Source organism: Coturnix japonica, chromosome 14, assembly GCF_001577835.2.
Source record: "Coturnix japonica isolate 7356 chromosome 14, Coturnix japonica 2.1, whole genome shotgun sequence".
NCBI lineage: Eukaryota > Metazoa > Chordata > Aves > Galliformes > Phasianidae > Coturnix > Coturnix japonica.
Window position 1 is genome coordinate 7,498,547 of NC_029529.1, and position 24,553 is coordinate 7,523,099.

The 24,553-nt window shown below is 41.5% G+C and overlaps 2 protein-coding genes across 7 annotated transcripts in view; one reads left to right on the plus strand and one right to left on the minus strand.

Moving 5' to 3' along the window:
- Nucleotides 1-1,523, plus strand: part of ABCC1 (ATP binding cassette subfamily C member 1) — a 38,502-nt gene extending 36,979 nt beyond the window's left edge. For all 3 annotated transcript variants that reach the window (XM_015876658.2, XM_015876659.2, XM_015876660.1), the window contains one exon: nucleotides 1-1,523. In XM_015876658.2, coding sequence (XP_015732144.1) covers nucleotides 1-109 — 109 coding nt within the window. In that variant the 3' untranslated portion in view covers nucleotides 110-1,523.
- Nucleotides 916-24,485, minus strand: ABCC6 (ATP binding cassette subfamily C member 6). 4 transcript variants are annotated; one of them, XR_001558321.2, is made up of 32 exons: nucleotides 24,107-24,485; nucleotides 23,356-23,532; nucleotides 22,879-23,004; nucleotides 22,111-22,248; nucleotides 21,626-21,751; nucleotides 20,970-21,031; nucleotides 20,168-20,299; nucleotides 19,736-19,948; nucleotides 18,702-18,879; nucleotides 18,144-18,305; nucleotides 17,224-17,316; nucleotides 16,489-16,692; nucleotides 15,724-15,870; nucleotides 14,814-14,901; nucleotides 14,464-14,533; nucleotides 13,657-13,783; nucleotides 13,008-13,184; nucleotides 12,436-12,603; nucleotides 11,628-11,811; nucleotides 11,135-11,198; nucleotides 10,695-10,815; nucleotides 10,141-10,348; nucleotides 9,593-9,903; nucleotides 8,656-8,855; nucleotides 7,923-8,049; nucleotides 7,335-7,436; nucleotides 6,468-6,614; nucleotides 5,830-5,988; nucleotides 5,415-5,581; nucleotides 4,768-4,962; nucleotides 3,505-4,443; nucleotides 916-3,412 (listed from the first exon to the last, which is right to left on the minus strand). XR_001558321.2 is itself a non-coding variant. In XM_015876656.2 (31 exons), the coding sequence occupies exons 1-31, from the start codon at nucleotides 24,332-24,334 to the stop codon at nucleotides 4,335-4,337; spliced, it is 4,710 nt and encodes a 1,569-aa protein (XP_015732142.1). In that variant the 5' UTR covers nucleotides 24,335-24,485; the 3' UTR covers nucleotides 916-4,334. The 4 variants fall into 4 exon arrangements, 3 of the variants coding, with proteins under 3 accessions (XP_015732142.1, XP_015732143.1, XP_032303587.1); XM_015876656.2 differs by having other exon boundaries at nucleotides 916-4,443; XM_032447696.1 differs by lacking the exons at nucleotides 916-3,412; nucleotides 3,505-4,443; nucleotides 5,415-5,581 and having other exon boundaries at nucleotides 4,877-4,962.
- Nucleotides 24,486-24,553: the final 68 nt, after the last annotated feature.

Consider the following 24,553-nt stretch of genomic DNA (forward strand, 5'->3'; position numbering starts at 1 on the left):
AGTTTTAGTCCTGGAGAGAGGCGAAGTGGTGGAGTGTGATAGCCCAGAGAACCTACTTCAGGCAAAAGGCATTTTCTATAGCATGGCCAAAGACTCAGGATTGGCATAGGATTTGAATGTGAATGGGAAAGGGGGAGGTGGTGCACTCAGACAAATGAAATTTCCCCTGAGCTGGTGTGAATTCGGTTACAGATGTAATGAAGTCAGCCACAGCACAGCAATGAAAGTAGTACAAAAATGCACATTTTTTCTTTCTTCTCCTGTGTATTGATTTTTAGCCAGCTTTAGGAGAAGCATATAAACTCTTGCCTGACATCTGTCATTATATGCTCAAACATAAGGTGGAGAAATTCATTGGAGAAATTATTTTCCTTTTCATTTGCTCTTATTTCCTCAAACCCATTTTTATTTTAAGTACTTTTGCAAATGCTAGTTATTTGTTTGCTGATTCCTCGTTTGATGAGCCATCTATTGTGATATGCACTTGGAACATTTTGTGGCATATAGTCCTAACATCCAAAGATTTTGTTCTTGTGAAATAATGCTTGTGCCAGATTTTCTCATTACGGCATTTACTGTACATGGTTAATGCTTCTATGCATTCTCCTAAGGATTTTACATGTGTTTACGTTGTATAGCAGCAAGTTCACTGTGTCAGTAGTGCTGATGTGCAAAAACAAGCACAGCCAACTTCAGAGTGGTATTTAAGCTTTTTTGGAATGATGATCACTCCAAAACCCATTTCTAGCATCTGTTGCAGAATACAGTACAAGATTTTACACCCGGTTCACTCAGGAATTCTGACTTGGGTGGAGAATTCTGGTTATGCCTGTGGGGGCTGAGCTGAGCGGTGAGGACTGACCTGAGCAGAGGTTGCAGGTTCAATGTAATGCTGACTGTGATACCCCTGGCTTCGGCAGTTCTGTGCTTCAGTAGAAGTTCTGCTATATCAAGGACCCGTTGGCCTTACATTGAAGAAACGCCCTTCATGCTGCTCCAGTTGACTCTTAAATCTTCTAGGAGACTATTCTGTGACATAGTTAAAATCAACAACAACCAGCCAAAAAACAAACAACACAAATCCAACACCAAAAAAAACCCAAAGCAAAGAACTGTTTCTCTGTTTTTCGAGTTGCGTGTCAGAGCTCTAACAATTCAGTTAGCAGTGGAGTCTGGTTTTTGAAGTCTTCGTTGAATGTTCAGTTTTTTGTGGGAAGAAAAAAAGTTTTAATTTGTGTTATTTTTTAATTTGTCTTATTTTAGAGGAAAATGCTGGAAAAAAAGGCAAACTAAGCCAGATGGATCCAAATATTGAGTACTCTGAGAATGTGGACATCTGTGAATGATGTTGACCTTAATACTAGGCTGTTGTCTTCTTTAGAGTAAAGCTATTTATTTTTTTGTAAATTATTATGACTCTCTGAAATTGAATAGACTGAAATTTCTTTGTTTTTTTTTGTAATTACTATATGAATATTTACAAAGAACTTGCAGTAAAAAAAAAAAAAATGTTTGAAAGATAACAACGTGTCCTGGATGTGTCCTTCCTTGCCTTGTTTTTGACAAAGGTTTCACTTAAACTGCTTGTGGGTGGTTTTTTGTTTGCTTGTTTGTTTTTTGCCTTGAAAATAGGAATTATTGGTACTGCAGACTAACCAGGCTTGTTAGAAATGATGCTTGGAGGTTGTTAGGATGGCTAAGAAACTTTGAGTAGCGCAGTTTGCTGTGCAGATGGGTGGTAATGACAGATCAGTACAGGAGGTGCTGTGGAGAAGACCAGAACGCTGGTCTTTGTATGTCTCATTCTTTTACACTTAAGTGGTTGTTAATAATTGTCACTGTTTTCCCAGTTTCATATAATTTACACACTTGCAAGCACAAATCGTTCTGTCCCAGCTCTGAAGCACAGTCGCTTTTGCTTGGTCAGAGCACCCATCAGTGCTTTGTGCTGTTGTTTTATTGATTCATGATCCTGATTCCACATCTGTCCTCATAAAAACTTATATCTTTTCTGAATGCAACTTGAACGACATTGCATTATGCATGATGGGAATCTGTCGAAATTAATCTTTGCTGCATGCAAAGGTAACAAATATAGTTTTCTTTCCACAGAATGAGCAGTGTCGTCTAGTCTTCAAGGTGCCTTAAGGTAGGAGCAATGCAGCTGAGAGAGATGTGCTTTCAGGTAGGAAGGAGAGGTCCGTGGGTTGATCTCTGCAGGCATTGCTGTTGGGAGCAATTGCAGAAAGTGGTAGGAGTTGCTGCAAGGTAAGATATGGTGTGTTTTCCTTAGTTAATCTGTTTCCATTGTTGTGCTTGTTTGCCCCTGATGCTCTACTAGTACCTGCACTATCTCAAGACCTGGGTAAGTGAAATCTAGCGTGGCAACTTGTGACTGATCCAGTATGAAGCCTTTCTAGGAGCCAGTACAGAAGAGTTTGGTGCCATCCAGCAGTGGTCAGTGGTATTACAGCCCAGGGCAATGAGCTCTAGAAGTTAGTGTAGAATGGGGAGTAAAAAGGTCACTACAAAATTCATGGATGAATTCCAGCAGCTAAGTGCAGTCATGTAGGAAACGCCTGTTTTATCTGCTTGCTTTTGAGTGCCTTGATGTTGGTGCACGTATTTCCATATTTTCCTTTGCTGTGAAGACTTAAGGGGGAGGAGTTATGAACTGCACTGGGCGCGTGTGTTGCAATGAACAGTTTGTGTGAAATATGAGGTGGGCGCCCTCAGCCAGCTGCTGTAGAGCAGGAATTCCCTGCAGCGTATTGCTGGGGAATGGACCAAGTTCATCCTGTCCTCAGCCTCCAGGCCTCTTCTGGGTGAAGAGGGAATCGTTTGCCATAGCTGATGGTTTGTGATTCCATAGACAGGGGGACTCCTTCCCTGCCCCCTCCCCTGAGTCCCAACTTTTGTCTCTGCTCTTATGATACCCTATTTAATGGCAAATACTGGTTTGGAGAAAGTAGGAAAAACAAACATTTTTTTGGGATAGCATTTTAATACCAGTAAGGCAGCAGGCATTTGACTGCTCTCACTGTCCACCCTTACTTGTGATTTGAGCCATTTTAATACCTGCTTCTATCTTTATTGCAGCTTTATAGCAAATGAAATACTTTAATGAAACTCATAGTAAACAGCAGTATTTCACAGTGTCATTTGTTCACTTTGTTTGTCCTGTTGCAGTCCCTGAGGAAAGACTTGGGGAGGCAGCTCTGACAGCAGCTCCTTGGCACTGTGGGAAGCCCAGGCAGGCTTTGCTTCAAGCAGCCATTTTGCTTTGTTAAAGTAACACCTGAGAGATGCAGTGCCAGGGTGGTACGCACAGGAGGTAAACTTGCACTCCAGGAGAGAGCTGGGAATTAACCAGGTGAAACAGGAACCTTTGCTCATCTGCCAGACTGTCACACTGCAGGGATCAGAGGGAGGACACTGCAACACAAATTCATTGTGACTAAATTCAATTAGGAAATACTGGTGTCTGAGTTTGGGTGCACTTACTGTGACTGGGGCTTCAAATACAATGAATGATGATCTGCTGCCCTCCAGCAGCTCAGTTACTCCTTTCAGTGTGGAAGACTGACTCACATTCAGGCAAGTTGTCAGCCTTCCAGACAGCATGAGTCAGTCAGATCCATCCAAAGCAGATGAGGGAGATGGAATGAATGGTTGTGATTGCCGGTTGTGACAGCAGGCAGTGCAGTGGCAGCTGTGTGCTGTCATGTTTAGTGGCCTCCTACTTTCTCTTCCCCATTCTCTTGAGCTTTTGCACTTTGGATGGTTCAATCCAGCTGCTGCCTGGTAGTCCATCACATGTGTGTAAGAATAGTGCTGAGGTGATCAGTCCTTAAAACTGGAAAAAAGCTCAAATTTGTTCTGCCTGGAGCTTAGGATAAGCTGTAAACATTGTTTGCTTCCTACCAGTTAAAATCTTATTCTGCATGAAATCTTGGCTTTTAAAAGTAGTCCGTGTAATCCTTAAGTATGTCAATGTATTTGGGCTCAACTTATAGCATAAATGGGAAATGCTGTGGTCCTTTGGTTAGCTTTCATACCATAAAGCAGTAAGGTGTTGAAGTTGAAGATTCTGACGCTCATTTTCAAGTTAAGAGTGAGGTTTTGGTATCTGGAATCAATGAAAACAGAATGGCTGTTTCCTAAGGAAATAATGTGCATCTCAGGTCTTCCTTTTTCATCTACCTGCTGCAGTTATATCTCAAACAAGATGTAGCTGAATGTCAGGCATTTTAGAATGAAACCAAGATGATAACTCAATTAGCAGATCAATTACGGATGATAATGGTGGCATTATGGTGTACTCCATGACTCAGTCACACAAGACCTGATTCTTCCATTAGCTTGTAGAATAGTCCCTTCTGAGCTATTAATTGTTTCGGAGTATCAAATTCAGCTATCTGACCATTTTCCAAGACTAGAATCCTGTGAACAATAAAACAGAAGTATAAGTTTGGGAGGATATCAGAAACTGAAGAAACGTAGCTATTTGTACTTGTTTCTGAAATAAACTGTAGTACTGGGTGAAAAAAAAGGGTATGATAGGGCTTAAAAAGCATCAAATAGGCATCAACAATCTTCAGTTAATCTACTGTTGCCTAGTTGATGTGAAACAGCTTCTAAGATCTATAGCAAAGCTTTGAGAATTAAGCACGGAAAGGGCTGAAATGGAATTGTTCTCTAGGATTTTGTCTCATTCATACAGGCTGAGTTTTCCTTCCTCCTTAGGAAAGTAGCAGAGAACATTACCGGTCACAGTCCATGATGGTGTTTATCCGGTGAGCTATTGTTAACACTGTGCTCTCTTTGAATTGAGTTCTCAGGGCAGACTGAATCTGAAGGTCAGTTTCTGTATCTATTGCTGCTGTGGCCTCATCTAGAATGAGGACTTTGGCTTTCTGAAGAAGTGCTCTGGCCAGACAAACCAGCTGCTTCTGACCAGTGCTGCAAGTAAGAAAAGAGATGGTAAATTAAAAGCAACAGTCATTTTTCCCTGGGATCAGGGGATATGATTAATTTGAAATCAGTAATAAAAGGGAGATTGAGGCTGGTGGCTGGTGATGCTGCAGATAAACGTATCAAACAAGAAGCTAAGAAAACAAAAGTTGTGTATTACTACAGAACACAGGAGAACTGCACTTAAAGTATTTCAGCACATGAAGCACTGCACAAACACAAGTTGCAGTGATCCAGTCTCAGAGGTTCTCCACTCTCAGTTATTTAATGCTATCAGATATGCCAATCATGCAGTAATTTGCTTAATGGGTATTGCTCTTCCCCTGCCCTCCCCCATTTATTTACTTATCTAATTATAAATTAGACTCCTTGTCCCGTTAGTTTCATGTCCCACAGCCCACAGGCTGGTACAGCCCTACCACTGTCTGAAGATAAGGTACCTTAGGTTTTCCCCTTGGTCAGTGCACTTATATTCCAACTGCTCTGGCAAATCTGCAACAAAGTTCTTGAGCTGAGTCAGTTCCAAAGCTGTCCAGATGTCTGCATCAGTGTACTGGTTTAATGGGTCAAGATTCATTCTTAAAGTGCCAGAAAACAAAACTGGATCCTGAACACAGAGACAAACAACTCCTGAAATGGATTATATTAAAGGGCACTTTGTTTTTTTCTGCTGAGTGTGAATCTGTGGCTGATTTTATATGGAATGGGAAACTAGAATGGTGTAGAGGTTATTTCCAACAGAAATTTTAGAATGTTCCCCTTCTCACAGATTCTTTCTAAACCCCTTCTGTGCGTTAAGATTTATTTAGCTCTTTGTTGAACTCTGCTGAAAAATTCTGGAAGTTAATTGAATACCTGGGGGATGACAGTTATCTTCATTCTAAGGTCATGGAGACCTAGTTGAGCAATATCTTGTCCATCAATTAGGATTGCTCCTTCTGCAGCTTCCACTAATCGCAGCAATCCTGCAGCAAGAGTAGACTTCCCAGCTCCTGTTCTTCCAGTTATGCCAATCTGTGAAGTGCAGTGTGAATCTTTAATGTTTATCATCTTTCACAGCTGGAAAGACATGCCTGTAGTTAGTTGTTGGCTGGTGTATGGCCTTTGAAATGGATGCTCAGTTTTGTAGCGCTGTTCAAGGCATTCTTAAATCGTTTCAAATTTGTGATTGTTTTGTATGAAGGCCAATCTTGAAAGCCTCTAATGGAAACTATCAACTAGAAGGCTTACCATGTAGAACAAGGCCTTCATGTGGGCATTTCTTTGCTGTTAACTCTGCTAATCCTCTGACATGAAATTTCACTCAGATAAATGTATGGTGCATGGAGCAATCCCAGAAACACTACTTTTTACTAGAAGGGGTGTGCAGTGTGATTGATGAGAGAGGCTCGTACCAGTTCTCATGCTTACAAGTTATTATTGCAGAGCAGGGTCTGCATCTGTACAGATCTCATCACTTTTCACATTCAGCTCTTCTGAAAACTCTTACTTACCTTCTCTTTTCCATTGATGGTTAGATTGATGTGCTTCAGAGCTAACTCCAGATTTGGCCTGTATCGTAAACTGTAGTTTCTAAATTCAATTCTTCCTTCAGTAAGCCAAACTTGACCTTGAAGTTTGTTGTTTAGAGTCCAGGGTGCCTAGACAGATGACAAACATGAGAAATGTATAAAGCTGATTCAGATAACCAAGTGAATTAGCCTTTCTGAAATGGGAATCTTAAGAAGATGTGTATGCTGTATTCTTCCTGGTCAATTTACTGTTTCCAGAAGAGAAAAAGGTCTCCAACTTTGATATTGCAAATGTGGCTTTTTCCTTTGTGCAGTGAGCCCCATCACATTAACTGAAAATGGGGATAAACATTTATTTGCATATCAGAGTTCTGATATTTAAGTGTTTCAATGAAAAGGTTTGTGTCTGTATACACGAGGCTGGGAAAGAAGTCTCATTTTGTATGATATCAGGTCATATGGAGAAATAATGATTACAGAACAAAAATGATTGCACTGGAGATTCTTAGTGGCTAAAAGGCTATCTAATACCCATCAGTTATCAGAATTGCATCTGAGCTTGCACAGTGAATACATACTCCAGATATGGGCAGAAAACATGGCTCATTCATTCCAGGACTGTTAACAAGCGAAGCTATTTTAATGACAAATCTAATGCTTAAGTGTTGTAAGGAAATACAGTGATCTAAGGTTACAAAATGAGCCATGTCAGCTGGATTTAAAAGGCTACAGTGATTTAAAGGAAATACAACTCCTTTCAAAAGGGCAAAAATGGGGAACAATGAAATAACTGATTTGATTGTCAGCAACGTTGACCAAACTAGCACAAGCTAACAACTGGCTGCCTACCTCTTTAGGAGTCCTGGAGTATTCGCTCACTCTCTCCACAGAGACAATGTTGTTTTCAATTTCTGTCCAGGAGCGCACCATCCAGTTCAGAACGCCCGTTATCTAGCAGAAAGGAGCAGAAACACTAAGGTAGATAAAAGAACTTCGATATGTGCTCACAGGTACCTGTTATGTTGTTTTAGTGTATATTTACAAAGGCATCCTCATCAGCTAATGACATGAGAAATTATCCCTTAAAAGGATAAAAACTAAACTTTGACAAGTTTCTGTGGTTATAAGACTTTGTTAAAGAGCCTCACCAGCTCCCTCTGAAATGCCACTGTTTGGGTAGTGAAAGGTTGTGTGACTATTGTATAGGCCATTCTGTAGCTAATCTGCACGCAAATAAGACACACGGAAGAACTTACTTCAGGTGCTTGGAACATACTGCGACTAGTGTGAAGTGATGCAGGAGGGAAAGGACAGCTGGGTTTGAGAGGAGAAGGCACTTAGAAAACTACAGAAAGAATTAATGACTTTTTAAAGAATGAAATAGTAGCAGAAATTAAAATTTGATTCTGGTGCAGTGTAAGATGGTATTCCTATTACCTGAAGAGCATATGAAATGGAGAAGCCTGCAGTTCCTGGGCTAAGATGTGTTCTGCCAATTGCTGCAAAAAGTGCTGCAAACAGTACGACGCCATTGCCTAGGAACTCCAGGTTTGTTGCAAGCCACCTGCAAGAGAAGATTACAGAGCTGTCGTTGGGTGCCCTGCTACTTTTTAACCCACAGCATCCTGTTTGTACCCTAACAGCTCCACAGTTATTTTGCAGTGTTCAACCAGAGCAAAACAAGATCTTTGTTGCTGTTATCTACCTTGTAGCTCACGAGTGACTCCAGTCTCTTCAAACTGGTTGGCCTGTGGTCTCTGTTAGAACTTTATCCATGGGCAGTGGGATGAGCAGCTAGAACAATGTATTCCATTAATTGATTTAACCTTTCTCACTCTGCTACTCCTCACCTGCTCATGACAGGTGGTTGATGGGTTTTGCATATGCTTGCTGTCCTATGCACTGCCATGTGTGTACCCAGACAGGCCTGTTATTACTATAGCTTCTTGCGTTTAGGACGTTGGATGGTACCTATAGCCATGTGTGAGCATGTGGGCCCAGTCATACAAGGAGGGGTGTGTTATGAGTGATACGTGTAAGAGACTGCCCTACCCTCAGATCACTGCATCAATTCTGTGAACCTCCACCCCTGCCCCAAAAGCAGCTCTCTCCACTCACAAGGGCTATGGCAGCAGCAAACTGTGATTTCCTCTACTCTGTAGATTTGTACCTGTCAGCAACTGCTCCAGGGAAGCATATTCTCAGATTCTCATCCACGAGGCTGTTGCTTTTCGTAATAAACCTCTCCTGGTCCTTGTAAGCACGGATCACACTGCTCCCATGGAAGGTTTCTGAAATGTGGGAGTAGATTGGTGATCTGCTGGCAGCCTCCAGGCGTCTCAGCTGGCAGGAGGTGGTGACATAGAAATGCTGGTACAAAGGGAAATGAAAAGAGAAGTGACTGGACAGTTAACATCTCTGTTGAGATGCTCCATAGAAAATTTGGAAAGGGCTCAGCAAGTATTTACAGTCCTACTGTTATAAAACCTAATGGGCAGGCAGGAGATGCCCTTAAAAGGTGAGGTAGTGTTTCTGCCTGTGTTATGTGCTGCCGTCATTAAGAATAACCCTACAGTTGGGTAATGCAGGAAAGACAAGGCACTTAAACTCAGAGCCTCTAAACTTATTCTTGATTTCTACTGTAGACCAGCCCTTTGCCTGGCTGAGCATGGAGGCATACTTGCACTTTTCCATCCCTTCCTTCTATTTAGTCTTACCTGGCAGAGCATTTGAGCTCAGCATGGGAGCTGCTTGGTATATGTGGCTGTATTGAAAATACAGAAATAAAAATGCAGCACAGGAATGCTAAAGGAAAGGAAAAATGCCTTTGGTCTTAATATGATTCCATTTACACTAATGGAGGTGAGGAGTGTGGCCCTGAGGTAGATTTGATTTGGACAGTAAAAACTTAGAAGTCTTCATTCCAGAGACCTTGTGCTTTGGAAGGTTGAGGTGATGTGGGAAGAGTTGATGTTATTCTTGTTTACATGCAATTACAGACAACGCAACTAGTTTCTGCATGTCTCTGCCCCTGCAAAGTGGGAGCAGGCTTTCCACAGAGATACAAGAGAACAGCATTGCTGTATATGTATACTATGAGCTCCTACCTGGAATACAGCGTAAAAAGCAGTCAAGGGCACAATGGCTATTGCTGCCTTTGGTGTAGCCACTATAATTACAAGGTAGATCTCAAGCAAGTTGAACAAGAATCCCAGTAAAGACTTCAGCTTGTCAGGGATGATAGAATCGATGGCATCCATCTCTTTGGAGAAGCGGTTCAGCAAGTTTCCAATGGGTGTCTCCTCAAAGAAGACTGTTGGGGATCTAGCAACATTCCTCAGCAACTGCAGAAACAGCTTGTGTGACGCTGACATGCCGCCTAGAAACACTGCTGCTGTGGACACAAATCTGACAACAGCTGCAATTAAAAAAATAATAATTACTGGGTCTGAACAAAGAGACCTTAGAGATCCCTTTTGTGAGAGACTCTGTGTATAGAGCCCATAGTTTTAGGTCCTATGCCAAACTTTTAGGACTGGTGCCAAGAACCCGGGAGATGAAAAGCCTGTGGGTATGGACTTGTCTGTCTTGTGAGAAAAACATCCTGAACATGGAAAGTGGAGATGGAAACAACTGGGTGAGAGATGAAACAAACCTTGAATGACTCCTAGTGCACCAAAGACTCCAACTCTTAGCTCTGTGTATTGTTGTGTACCATTGTGTACAGGGTCTTCTGTCCACACGCTGAGCCAATAACCACGAAAAAATGATAAAACTTGCTGACATGTGAACAACAAAATGATGTAGGCACACAATGGTAAGCCTGCTGCCCTCAGGTAGGCTGCATAAACTGAAGTATTAACCTGGAGTGAAGCAATAAGGAAAAAAAAAAGTTGGAAGGCTTAAGCTTGCTAGTAAAGAGAAACAGCTCTGAGGCAAGGAATGATTTATTAGAGCATGTCTACTCAGTTATATATTTTGAACCATGGCAAAAATTATTTTCCGGGTGGGTGAATAATTAAGTCATACTTAAATCTGTGGTGTTAACCAGTAATTGTAGGTAACTGATGAATATCATTGTTACACTGGTGTTACTTTCCTTATGCTGGGCTGACTTCCCTGGAGTTGCGCTTTGGCAGAGAGCTGACCCACCTCAGTGATAAACCAGCAGTACCTCCTTCACCCGTAGAGGAAAAGTGCTGTGCTTACCCTGCCCCGCTGAGTTTTCTCTCCCCTGGTTAATCTTCCCTCAGTGACTTCAGCAGTAGTACAGCCTTGACTTATAGGAATGGTCTCCCTTCCCATAGCAGGAGATTTGACTGAATTGTCACTGTATAAAGAAAACAAAAATCCTTTCAATTTTTAGCCAGGGCAGTGAGCATTTAGAAGGTATTTGTCTCTAGGAAATCCTACCACCATGTATGTTTATTTGTAGAGAGTAAAATTGAACTTCTCTTCCTTCTTCCCTAAGGTGCATTTTTAACATTTCTTACAGTGGCAGTGCACCTTTCCCAGAGTCAAATGGGATGTGCAAGTTGTGCAAGTCACCCTTATTCATCTCCTCTACAGTCATGCTCATTTTAAATGCTGTATGTTTGTATGGACTTTCAGAGCAAATTCTTTGATATCTGAGACAGCTTTAAGCTTACCTCAAGAGCTTGTCTCCTGATGGATTGTTTCTAGAGGTGACGGTGTCTCTGATGCCCCCTGTAGCTGTAAAAATAAATGTGCTGTTTCCTCTAAGTGCTTTTTAATACTACATTATCATGTTACAGTCTTTGAGAAACTAAGAGAGAAAAGATTACAAGTAATGGTTCATAAGGATAGAAACATCAAAGTGAGGCTTGAAAAACTGCTTGTATTGTAGGTAATTATGTTAAGTGCATGATTGGTGTTTGCTATAAAGAAAATTCAAAAACCAGTTTTGAGGTGATGCCTCAGCTCATTTGACTGGCATTTTTCCCATGGAATTCCTGCTCAAAATGTCCTTCACAGAACAAAACTTAAGATTGGCTTTTCCAGCTTTGTTCTTTTCCTTCTTTCTAGCTGTTAATAGCAGCAGACCCCCAGTTCATTAAGTAAAACAATAATGAAACAAGGAAGGTATTTCTGGGAAAAACAATTCCAATTAACTTGCATTACCTGGAAAACCAGAGCACGCCTTTTCTTCTGCAGTATTGTGAGACTGAAGAAACTCTGCAAAAGCCCCATTTCTCTGTGAAAGTTCTTGGTAGGAACCAATTTCTGCGATCATTCCATTCACCAACACAACAATGTTGTCCACTTGGTGCAAAACGCTGATCATGTGAGTCACAAGAACACGAGTCTGAATAAAGAGGGAACAGTTACGGTGGTTCTGATGTTCCCCTGCTTACATGAGTTGTTGCAATTAAATGTCTTCTAAGAATATATCCTCAGAGCTGTAACTTGTACTAATGTGAGAATATTTTTGTTATTTGTTCCTGTCAGTTCTGAGTGTTTCTTTGTCAGAGTTTATCTTTGCAGCATGGCTTCGTAAGTGGAAAACTAAGGAGAAAATCATGGAAAAACAAAACAAAAACTAAGTGGAAAATCGTAAGTGAAGAGGTGAACCAACTTGCTCTGTGTCATGCATGGCATAAAGAAGCAAAGGTCGGAACTCATGCCTGACTTTTCAGATTAGCACCGTGTAGGAGGACCTTTTGCAGGGTTCACTGACCAGTCTCATGTTGTTGATTCTACTCAGACTGAAGATCCTAAGGAGAATGATGGTAACTGGAGAGTCTATCGCGTTCATTGTCATTGATGTCAGTATTCTAGAAAGAAATTTGTGTCTGAAAACTTCTTCAGACTGAATAAAACTACATTATCAATTCATCATCTGTGTTGTCTGACAGCAGAGAAATACTAAGGAGGTCTTTATGACTGAATACATTTTGACGTCTTTTACAGTTCAGAATTTATAACAAACCTTATCCTTCAGTAAACCATTGGGTCCAAGAACATGTTCAAAAATGTGCTGTCCAACGTGGGCATCAACGGCAGAGAGGGGATCATCTAGTAGGTAAATGGAAGACCTTTGGTACACAGCACGAGCGAGGCTTACTCTTTGTTTTTGTCCTCCAGATATATTTATTCCCTGTAAAAATGCATTGATACTGTTTATTACTTTGCTACCTTTTACTCCTGAGGTTTTATGAGTTGCTTATTATCAAATGACAGTCTGCTTTTCTCCTTTCCATCCCTCCTATTGGGCTCCTGAGGTGCTGAGGCAGAGGCCACTTGAGAAACTCCACTCTACTGCAGAAGAGGACCCATGAATGACCTGGATTTGTTTACTATGTCTGACACATCTCTCATATCTCTAGTTAGCCCAACTATTAAGAGGTGGGCTTGAGACCCCTTTAAATTATAGCTTAACTTTTCAGAAATTCCTGAGTACTTGCCCTTGCAAGTTTAATTCCTTTCTTGGTGTTTTAAGCAGGACATCCAAAGCTGAAGTTAATCGTGTTTTGGTAATTTTCCATAAAACTGGGCCGGTACCTTCTCGCCTATTTCACTCTTCTGCCCTGCAGGGAAGCTCTCCAAATCAGGTTGCAATGCACAAGCATCAACCACTCTATTAAACCATGTTTCATCCATCTTCTTCCCAAAGAGAATATTATCTTCCACTGAAGCATTCTGTATCCAAGCTTGCTGGGGGACATAAGCAGCTGTGCCCTACAAAAACAGAAATAGAAGAATGTTATCAATTCCTTTTGCATAAGTACAACTTGGTACCGTGTGAATCTGTCTTTGAAGAAACAAATTCCCAATTAGCTGTATGGAAATATGCAAAGACCATCACCATTGAGAGGCCTCAGAGTGCTTTGCAAAATGAAAGGTTCCTCACCCTGCTATTTTACAGGGGGAGATAAAGGTGCAAGTGACATGACTACCACAATGCCACTATAGCTCACTGTCAGCATGGGAAATGGAACTGGATCTCTAAAGTCCTGTTCCAGTTCCCAGTCCTAAGAGTCAGGCTCATTAGAGAGCTCTTAAGTGCCTTTCGATTAAATGTAGGCTGCTATGCTATAGCCTTTGTTAACATTCAGCAGTGAGTTTTCATCAAGTATGTGATGCCTTAGTTTATGCTTCACTGTTCTTGAATATAGCTTAATTAAAAGCAAATGCTCAGGGGAAAATTTACCTTCATAGTCACAAAGCCATCCATCTTTTCCAGGTCACCGAGTAACGCTGACAGCAAGGAGGACTTTCCAGCTCCCACTTGGCCAACTACAGCAAGCAAGGAGCCTTGTGGCACGGTAAGATCTATCCTATAGAGAAAAGAGACCACACCATCCCCCCCCCCTCCCTGATCACTCTGACCACCTTTTAAACACACTTCCTAAAAGAAAACAAGCAAAATTATTGCTGTCGTGATGCAGCAGTAAAAAATACATGCTTCTAATTTCATATAATTTCACAAGATTACCCATTTTGTTATGCTAACAGTTCAGTAGCACAGGATTCATCCCTTCAGAGGCATGTTCAGCCAGAAAGTCTTTGTTTATATCTGCATTTGGATTTCAAACCAAGATTGAAGACACAGAGTCCCACTCTCGATACAGACTTGCCCAAAGTACTGGATAGTATTTCTTCTCTAAAACTGCAGTGCCTTTTGAAATGTAGCAAGTGTACACCACCAATTCCAGTTCTTTTACTTAAATTAATCTAATTCGACATTTTAATGAATAATTGTGTAAATACAGTCTCTATGCATTAAGGCAATATTTAGATACAGAAACTTTCCTGTTTCTGTGCTTTCATTAAGACAGGAATAGAAGAAAGAATACACTTTATCTGACTTAGTAATTGTCAGGATTCAATGTGAAATATGACGCAGACTCATAAACCTCTGTATTCTACACTGGTTTCACTTCAGGCTCTGAATAATTCATTCATTCAGCTCCTGTTCTGACTTACAGCACTGAACAGACTAAGCTTAAGATTGTACCTTCTAAGGCAAGGAGAAGTGTCTTTGCTCCAGCAGAAAGTTCCATTTCTTATGATGATACTTGCTGGAACTAAAGTATGAGGAGAAATAGAACATCTGTAAATTCAAACGTAGCTACAGAAAACATCCCTATGTTTCAGTATGTACTTAGATAAAATCATCCTTAAGTGTCAAAAGAAGAGGCTGATTACCAGATCTGATGTCATTGTTAGAAATTACTAGGTTTAGAAACAAAACAATGGTAAAGGGCAAATAATTTTCTCTCTTGGCTATGGCAGGCACCATAGTAGAAACTAAACAATGGTACCTAATTCCTTTTGTAAGACAACAGTACTAACACAAAAGCTCACCACAATCAGAAGTGTTTCTGTTTGAGCTTTCAGGATTCAGTTCTTCCAGATTCAGAAAAGCTGCTAAGCGTTTTAAAGAAACTTTGGCCTGAAATGAAGAAGCATGAAAACACTAAGATTTAGAAGAGAAAGGGAACTACAGCTAAAAGACTCAACCTGAAAGCCCATTGACTAGGTGGCATGTTGCAGATGCTGTAGGCTTAGATGGACAAATGCAGCTCTTCCCTAAGTTAATTGCCTTTACTTTCACTTAGCTCATCATAAAGGTTTTGTTCTTCCATGTGTTTTTTTCTTCTGTTCACGTTTGATATTGGTGCTTTTTCCTCCAAATTCATCTTGCAGGGTTTTTTTTGTTTTTTTTTTAGCAATTGCTCCTGTATATGAAGAGTCATGACGGCCTTCTTGTGGTGCAAAAGAGAAGTGCAATTTCCCAGTTTCTCACTGAAAAATGACTTGCTTCTATCCCTGGTGTGGTCTAGCAAGGGTTCCCTGATCTGCCATGGAGATTCTCCCCCCCACTCTGATCTCTGATCAGAGCCCATCTCAGGTCTACTGTTGCTCGTGATATAAGACTAACAGGTAATTAATGTTTCCAGGAGAAGTGAAGCATAGATACTGCCCAGCAGAAAAAGCATTAGAACCCTGCCTCACACAGCATGATGCTTGTAAGGCCCTGGAAGATTTAAGAACTATTCCTGGGGAATATTTTGTCAACTTATGGAGCCTTTCTGAAAAACAGTACTTAGAAAATACTTTTAGCTGCAAGTCCTTGCACTTCTCTGTTTCAAAATAGCAATTAAATTGCTGACCTGAGTCTTAAACCAAAGACATTCCTGCCTTTACCTTTTAATGGTGGTATGTACAAAAAACTCATGAGGCCAAAGAAAAAGAAACGTAGCCTGCAATTAACCTGGACAGCAGCATTTATGGAGAATGGCAGGAATGAGTGCGCAGTGTTGAGAATGTTGATCAGTGTTAAAGATACAAAGGCCTTCTGAGCATCCAGGACGTGTGTGTTATCCACCAGCGTGTAGACAGCAAACATGACAAATGCAATCTGGAAGGGAGCAAAGCAAAACCAAACCATTTCCTTCAGACAAGGAAAAGAGAATGATTCCTAGTTGGCAGATCCCTTTCTAAATATTCTGGAATTCATTTAGTTAAACCTAGGCTATCATCCACATACATTATACTGCTGTCCTGCAAATATCATAGGCGTGGTCTTGCATGTTGGTGATAAACCAAGTCTGATCATTTGATGTTTGTCCTGCTTTAAGGAAGTTTTGGTGCTGCGGTTGCAGTAAGATGAAAACATGGCCATCTTCCACTAAAAGCATTTATGGCTGACCTACAACAGTATAAGCAGAAGTGGCTTTTGCTGGTACTGACTGTATTATGAACTGTGTGTAGCTGGAGGTCTCCAGGTGGATTTTACAAAGCAGGCTTCATCTGCTTGGAGCACATCACGAGACAAGGTGACGTGTTCACAGAACTGTTAGGACAGTAGAAGCCTGTGTGGATGATTCACTATGAGTCAGCTCCTCCTGTGAGACCACCAGCTGCTCCACACAGATATTGTCTTTAGCTGTCCAACAGGAAAAGTCTGTCCAGACAGTACCACAAAGAGAAGTGGAAGTAACAGTGCGTGTTTTGTGTAGGAAGATGAACAACTCACCAGGAAAGTTGATGAATGGAAGGAAGCTAGAGATGCTGAAAAGAGAATCTGAGATCTTTTTAGAGCCTGAAGTTCTTGCCTCCGGATAGCATGCACTTTTTCCATGAAGGTTTTTTCCCACCCGTAGAGCTTGATTACTTTAATGTCACTAAGAATGGCATTGGTTAGTTTGGCCCGCTCATCTTTATGCTTCATCTGGGCCTCCTGTAATAGATTGAATATATAACGTGCAATTATTCTGAAAAAACACTTCAACCCTGCCTATGAGCTCTGAATAAATTTCCCCGCAGCTGAAGTGTGTATACCCTTTTGCTTGTAAATTTTTGAGGCTAGGAGACATTTTGCTTTTGTTCTTTAGAGCATTGTTTTTACTGGCAATACATACAAAACCAGAAAAGGTCAGCAAACACAAATTAAAAGAAGTAAAAGGCAGATGATCTTATTCTAAACCTCAAGTAACTCTTCAGGCTTTGGATTCTCCTAGGTTACTTGAGAAAGTCGTGGTCATAGTGAATAATATATATTAACCCATGACTTAAAGCCAAATGATAGTGATATGCACCAATGCAAAGCTTAACAACTTGCCTATTGTAATCATCAGCCTTTGATTTTTTCTGTAGCCTGGGGTTACATGTAGTCCTTCCCTAGGAGAGTATGGCAGCATTTAACTTAGATTTTAAAGTTGAATCCTAGCATAATTCATGTTAGTAAAAAACTTTATGGAGCAAAATGTACCTGGAAATGACTCCTCCTTTTGGTGATCATAAAATTCAGAGGCAAAAGAAAAAGGAATACAGCGATTGAAGCCAAAGCTGATGGCCCAAGGAGCTGCCAGGAGATAAAAGGAAAATGGAGGAACTTCTGGTTTTACTAGAAATGACAGTCTTCCACTCCCTCTTGCTCACATTCCTTCTTCTTTGAAACCTATGATTAACACCCCTGAAGTCTAAGGCTTTTCTCCAGCCCAGCCTTTGCCTTTCTTGGGAGTTGAGCTGCGTAAACACTGTGGGTTGTTAATTCTCCAAGCAGGGTAACTCCTGTCATCGTACTCTGCTGAATTTATTTGCTTTCCTTTTAGGAACTAGATTAGTGCTGAGAGAGATCCAGAAGCACACTTGGTGGTTCTAATCATTTGCTTCCCACCTGCTCTTGGATTTATTAAGGAGGACATCTTGTGGCTGGCATATGGAAGTGACACCAAAAAAAAAAAAACAGGCTTTGTTTGGAAAACAAACTTATCTTGCAATATAAATAACTAAGTTTGCCTGAATTTACGTCAATTAGTGAGATAAAATGGCAGCCATTGAGTACAGTGCCACATACTCTTGGACAGCTCTTGAATTCATAACTCACGCACCAAAACAGAGCTTCTTTCTTGTGGTTTAGTCACATCAGATCCAATACTCTTTTTGAGTATCATATAGCTTTACTTCAGTTTCCTTCACTGATCTCATGGTAACAAACCTTCAGTACTCTATACTAATACAAATAACTTCTGACAATAGAAGTGAATTTTACATGCTACACATCTAAGAAAAAAAGGGCAATTTCTGGTTGTTCAGACCAGCAAAACTTTAAGACGAATTTTGAAAACTCCTTTTTCTTTTGATACCTAGAATGGAAATCGAATGCTGCGTACTGTCATCATACTTTACCTGCCACAAGAAGACAAAGCAGATGATAATCCGAATAGGAGCAAGCCAGGTTCCATTAAAATAGATAATGAGATCCATTAGCTTTTGGACATCAACAGATACCAGATTAACAATTTCACCTACTGTTACTGTTTTCCTTGATGCACTTGACATGATTAGGATCTAAACAGGGTAGAGAAGAAGGGATAAGTCTGATAACAGCTTTGATCCAGACATCAAAGAAAAAGGTCGTAGCTACTGAAAATGTGCTGATGCCTGAAATATGTGACTTCACTTGAGGAAGCAAACTCCTATAGTTCCCTTTCCCAACTATAATCTACAGCATAACAAAGCTTATCTTTCCTTTTCTTGTCTTTCCCTTCAGAGGTAACATCTGAAAAACAAACAGTAAAATACCCCACACATTGCTCAGAGACAAATATAGCACAGAATTACATGCTAGAAGTAGATCTCTAATAGTGTATTCCCTGATATTGTTGAGAATAATGTAACAACATCACAATTACTAATGTCAGGCTAGAAAAAAAATGAAGTTGAAAAGGAAGCTTACAGACTCACCTTCCTGTATACGAGCCCTGTTACTGCAGTTTTCAGTCTCAGACCCAGAACGAGACACATGTACATATATCGTTGTTCAAATAGAGTCTGGAGGCAAGCTAAAAGAACCAGAACGAAGGCATAGAAATAACCATGCCAGCTAGGGGCCTCTTGATCTTCAATGAACTCAAGGAAAAGGCTGCAAGACATAAGCACAATATTGATTAATTTATGTAGAACTGATGTGATGTCAGAAACGAAGAAACACCATCGATTTTTCTGCATTCTCTAGCTGACCTTTGTCAGTAAAAATAGTAGATGAGATGGGAAAACTGCTAGGTATCCTGTCTATGCAATATCTTGTTTTCTGACATTTAGCCACTCTTGGTTTTGAAGTAATCTCTGATCTATCTCAGCATCTCCTGAGATGTGATCTTTCAATGTGAAAGATGGCTCCTGAATTCTGTGAATTTGTCAGAAATATGCAAATAAGCAGCGAGAACCTAAGGAAGTCGTTGAAATTTCCACAGCTGCTTCTAATGACTGAGAAGTGTTTCTGCCTTTGAAAATATATTGCAATGCAGGTTTGTGTTGTACCAACATAATCCACAGAGTGTAACGATCAACTAAATAAGATGCTACTTAAGATGTGTAGGATGCTCAGCTGTGTGCTTTATAATTAGTCAAGGAACATAGAGCTGTGAGTTTACAGCAAACTGCTGACAACCTGTGCAATGAATGCAATGCATACAACCACCAAATAATGCTTGCTTTTGTTCTAGCAAAGTTGTCACAAAGCTTAGGGCAAATGGTCCTTTCCACATAGCAGTAAAGAAAATGTACACAGCTCTGCAAAGTAACACTGAACTGACTGTGGGCTTAGAATAAATGGTAATCCAGCTCCTTTCAACACCACTCAGAGACTGCAAAAGCTAAGAGTCTGTTTATCCACTTTTGTGAGTGCTGACATTTATTTCTCTGGGTGAGCTCATGCACGCAGCAGTCTTATACATGTGGTGTTTTCTTTGGGAAATACATTCTAAATAGGCACATACCTCAGTATCTTTGGGATGGAGAATAAGAAGACATCACAGATAACTAAGCAGAGGGTGCTAAGTAGGAAATAGGTTCCAAACATGCTCCAAAATGCTTGCAGCAATGGCCCGCTCTGACTGTGCTCTGACTGCAGTAGAACCTCTGTCTCTTCAGCTTCTGCAGTATCAGTTTCAGTCTTCTGACTCTTTTTAAAAGTAGCAGACTCCATTTTTCTAAAGAAAGAAACAACAGAAAAGCTGACTGCAACTGAAAAAACTCAACTCAAATGATTTTATGATTTTGTGGTCTCTCCCTCTGTGGGGAATGGAGAAGCTTCAAGTCTGTTCAGAGATGGCATAGCAGTCCCTGTGGGCATATTTGTTTATAGCATCTAAAGGAGAGAGAACCTGCCCAGCTGAATCCATGACACACTCTCTAGGTTAAGTACTCACTGCTTCATTCTCTTGTTATATTTCTTCCACTCTTTCTCAGCCCAGGCAACAATTTCTTCAGAGGAGTCCTTTTTCCTCACTGACCACAGGTCATCCACCCCCAAAGACTGCCGACAGCCTTTCCAGACAAGCCTGGAGAACACAGCTGATAATAAGCACACAGGTATTCATTGCGTATTTAATATTTTCAAAATAGATGGGACTTAATTCAGTGTTCCACAGTGAATTCTGTAAATACTGCTTAGGAATATCCTTTCCCTGAATACATAGGAACATTTAGGAACAGCTGTTTTGCTTCAAATCCCTATGCTGTCTTCTGTCAGCATAATTATTATTTGCAAGTAAACCCTAACTGATAGTTGGGTCTCGGGCAGAGGGGCACAAAGTTCTTTTTAACTGAATTTGTGGCTAAGTGAAATGGAGGAGGCATTACCATAGCTGACATAAGGTCCAAGTTATGTAATCATTTTACTTCTGACTGTTAAGCAGAAGGCTGGGCCAAAATCCTCTTCCAAGATTTTCTCTCTGTCCAGCTTTTGATACAGGAAGGTCTGGCAGGCAGGGATCATAAATTTGTGTTTTAAACTATTTTGAGAAAGATAAGCTACATTTTATAATTTGATCATGTGAGATACCTCCCATTCCCAGAGAAGGAATTAAAAACCTCACTATGTGAGGTAACCTGGGGGCAGAGATGCTTCAACTGCTTCTCACCTACACCCCTCTCTTATGCTTCTGTTATTTATTTACTTATTTATTTCTGATATTATACCAAAACCATGTCTTTTCTGTGTTTCCTTACCCAGAGAACCACCAGTATGTGATTTTGGACAGAAAAGAGCTGCTGGCTTCTGGACACTGATTCTGATGGGAGGAAAAACATGGGTATATGTTATTTATATGATATAATATATGATATTTATATGGAGAAAAGGGAATGTGTCAGACAATATCCCTTCTGCACTTCTGCACTTTTCCATGGAAAAAAAAAAACAAGCAAAAAGCTACCCAGCCCCCACTCCTTGCCTCTGACTGCGTAAGTGTATTGTGAGGGATCAATGGGACTTTGGAGAATTAGACTTTGAATAATGTCTCTGAATACCATCCTTCATATCCAAAGACATTTACTTTCTGAAGCACATAGCTCTGCCATACGCGTACCACAGACAGAGGAATGTACTGGTTTACTGAAGACCAGGCAGAAGCAAAATAAGCCCTATATGCTGGTTTCAATGAAAACAAGTAAGAGTATGGATAGGTCATTAACTCTTCAAAACACAGAGAGAGAGATGGAGTTGTTATCCCCAGATCTGCTGGTTACCGTTTACTACCATTGGCCTTTATACAGGATGATGTATTTTGCATCTCCTAGATAGTCATGTTCCTGTGTATCCCCAGAAGATTAAACTTGCTTGAGCAAGGAAGCAAAGCATTATGAAAAGCTACAATTATACTTACAGAACAGTTGACAGCTTTAGAGAAGAAGGGAGGGTGATCGACCAAGCAGAATAACACAAGCTCTCCAAGCACCAGGCTGACATAAAGGTAAGTGGCAACATGGTGGAAAAAGTCTTCCAAGAACCCCTAAGAAACAGAATATTGCTGAGAAGGTGGTAAAACTTGTTCACATGAAATCAATGGGGAATATGGCTTCTCCATACTCTACAGGCCATAAGCTCTGTGTTTCTGTTTGAAGCATGGGGTTTATTTTTTGTACTTACGTTTATTTAAATTATAACCATGTTACTATTGAAATAGGTAACTCCTAGAACTGGAACACCAGAAACTGCTGAATAATGGACTCGTTTATCATTTATAGTAACACTTTATCATGAGACTTCAGAGAATTCAGTTCCTTCACCTTGCTACCAATGAGACAAAAGGAACCATATTGTTCAGAGCCTTTATAACCTTTCATGTTAAAGATACATGATTTCACTTACTCTTTCCAGGCCACGCTGGATTTTGGAACTAAATATCACAAGTGCAGACAAGAATGTGAGCAGCCAGTAAATCAACATGATGCCTGAAGACCGGATGCCCATCATTCTTTCTGCTTGGGTAAGGAACATGGCGAGGATCTGTGAGGAAGCAGAAATACCTCCAGGTAAATAGTTGGTAGTGAAATGCCAAGCATTATTATCAAGTTAATGGACACAATAAAGCAAAATCAATTTCTTGCCCAAACATTTCAAGATACTTAGAGTTGAAGTATTTTAAGGCTAAAATTGAATGTAATATGAGCAGTTTGCACTGCAGAATGTCACTACTGAAAGAGCAAGTAATAAAACCACAACTAGACCAACAGGCTGGAAGGCTCTAGGCTATGAAGGTGCCACGACAGAAGGGGAGGATAGGCACTTAGTAAAAAAGAAATCCCATTTCATTCATTAAGAGCCAGCCATACTAACTAATGTGCTGTGGTTGTGGGAAACTGGATCTTGTCTTGTTGTTAAAGAACCTCCTTCTAAATATTATTGTTGCTTTGGCTCTTGTGAGATATACGCAACCCACAGAGCTACATAATGTAGCTGCCTCAACTCTTACCCCCTTCTGCTTCATGCATCAGAAACTCACAGAGCATTGCTCCAGCCTTATACTCCCCATCAGCTGTCTTTGTGCTCAAAGACACTCAAAAACATGGGAAACACCAGAAGTGCCCACAGAGGGCTAAGCTGGGCCACACAGAGATGGGACAAAAGAAGAATTACCATTGTGATCCCCAACACTGCAGGGCTAATGAAGAATGCTGGAGTCCGAGGGATTCCTTGGCTTATTTCCCACATTACAAAGAAGACATTAGAAAAACACAGTATAACCAGGAGGAATCCAAGGACCTGGGGAAGAGACAGCAAAAACATATTGGAATGAAATAAAAAGATGCTGGGCCAGCCTACTGAACTGACTGCTCCAAGATGGCTGGGCTGTAAGAATGAAGAGGTAACAGAGCAGGTGTGAGGCAGAGAACATTATGGGAAGCAACAGGGAACTATGTGGAGCTATAGGGGAAGCTCGACGTAGTTATTCCTGAATTTTTACTTGACTTGTACTGATGTGACTTTGACCTGAGTGAATAAATGTCAATACAGACACAGAGATGGATCGTCAGAAAAGAGTTAATGATTCATAACAAACTGTGCATCAAAGTTGCAATAATGTTAGGATCAAATCCCATCCTCCACTGTTACCATTTTGATTTTGAAGATGTGGGACATCCTGATATAGCCTTTGTTTTTGTGTCGAAGATACGAGTAGTAGAAGGGAAAACAGATCCACAGATAGGCACAGGGGATCCAAGCAAGGACTGTGTTCTCGAAGCACCAGGTAAATCTTGGGCTGTTGGTGTACCACGTCTGGTTCCAGTCCTGCCACAGAACCAACACAGAAGTGAAACAGTAATGCTAATGTAAGCAGAATTTCACCAGCCAATGCAAATTGCTCATAGTCCAACTGAGATGAGAGAGCTGCTGGAGGCAATGCCACAGGAGAGGGATCAGCAGCAACGTTCTGCAGGGAATGGAAATGGGAAGAGGAAAGAAAGGGTTGAAAAGTGCCCGAGAAAATGAATCATCTAACAGAAATAAGGAGGAAAAAGCGAGAGGAAATGTAAGTTATCGAGTGCGGAATGAGGAAAAATAAATTTGGAATCAAAAATACTGTCAGCATCTAGGAATGGTCAGTAGAGAACAGCTGGTGCAGCAGAGATAAGGAGAAGCGTCCTGCAGCATAAACTGCTTCACAGCTGCATTTCCCCAGCTGTCTTTATAATCCTTAATAATAACTGCTCTGACAGGGGCTCATCAGTCTGATGCCAAAGCTGGAGCAGCCCGAGGGAAAGCTCAGCCCGCAGCAATGTTGGCAAAGCAGGCGGGTATTTGGATCAATGCTGTCGCTGTGAGAACAGGGCCGGGCTGTGCTCCAGCTCGAGCCCAAACTCACCCACAGCCCGGCCGAGCCGTCCCGGGAGCCGCACAGCCGGCCCAGCGCCATGCTCAAGGTTTCACTATTCAATGGCACCCGCAGAATCGCGTCCCGAGTGGAAAACGGCGGAGAGCCCCGAGCCGCCCGCAGCCACGGGACGGAGAGCAAAGTCCGGCCGGGAGCTGCCGGAGGGTGAAGGGGAGGCAGTGGCCGCGGGGGCAGGAGGCGGAGGTACAGCCCGGGCATGAGGGGCTGCGGCCGGGGATCTCGGGGCGGCGCTTGGGCCTGTGAGACCCGGGAGCGGCGGCGATGTGAGTCCAGGGCTTCATCGCCACGGTCCCGGCACACGGTGTGCAGGACGGCTCAGCCCGATGAGCGACGGGCGCTGCTCGGGCAGCGGGGCCGCCGGGCCGGCAGAGGGCAGCACCGGACCCGCCGCGCCTCTCCCGGCCCTTCCGGCAGCGC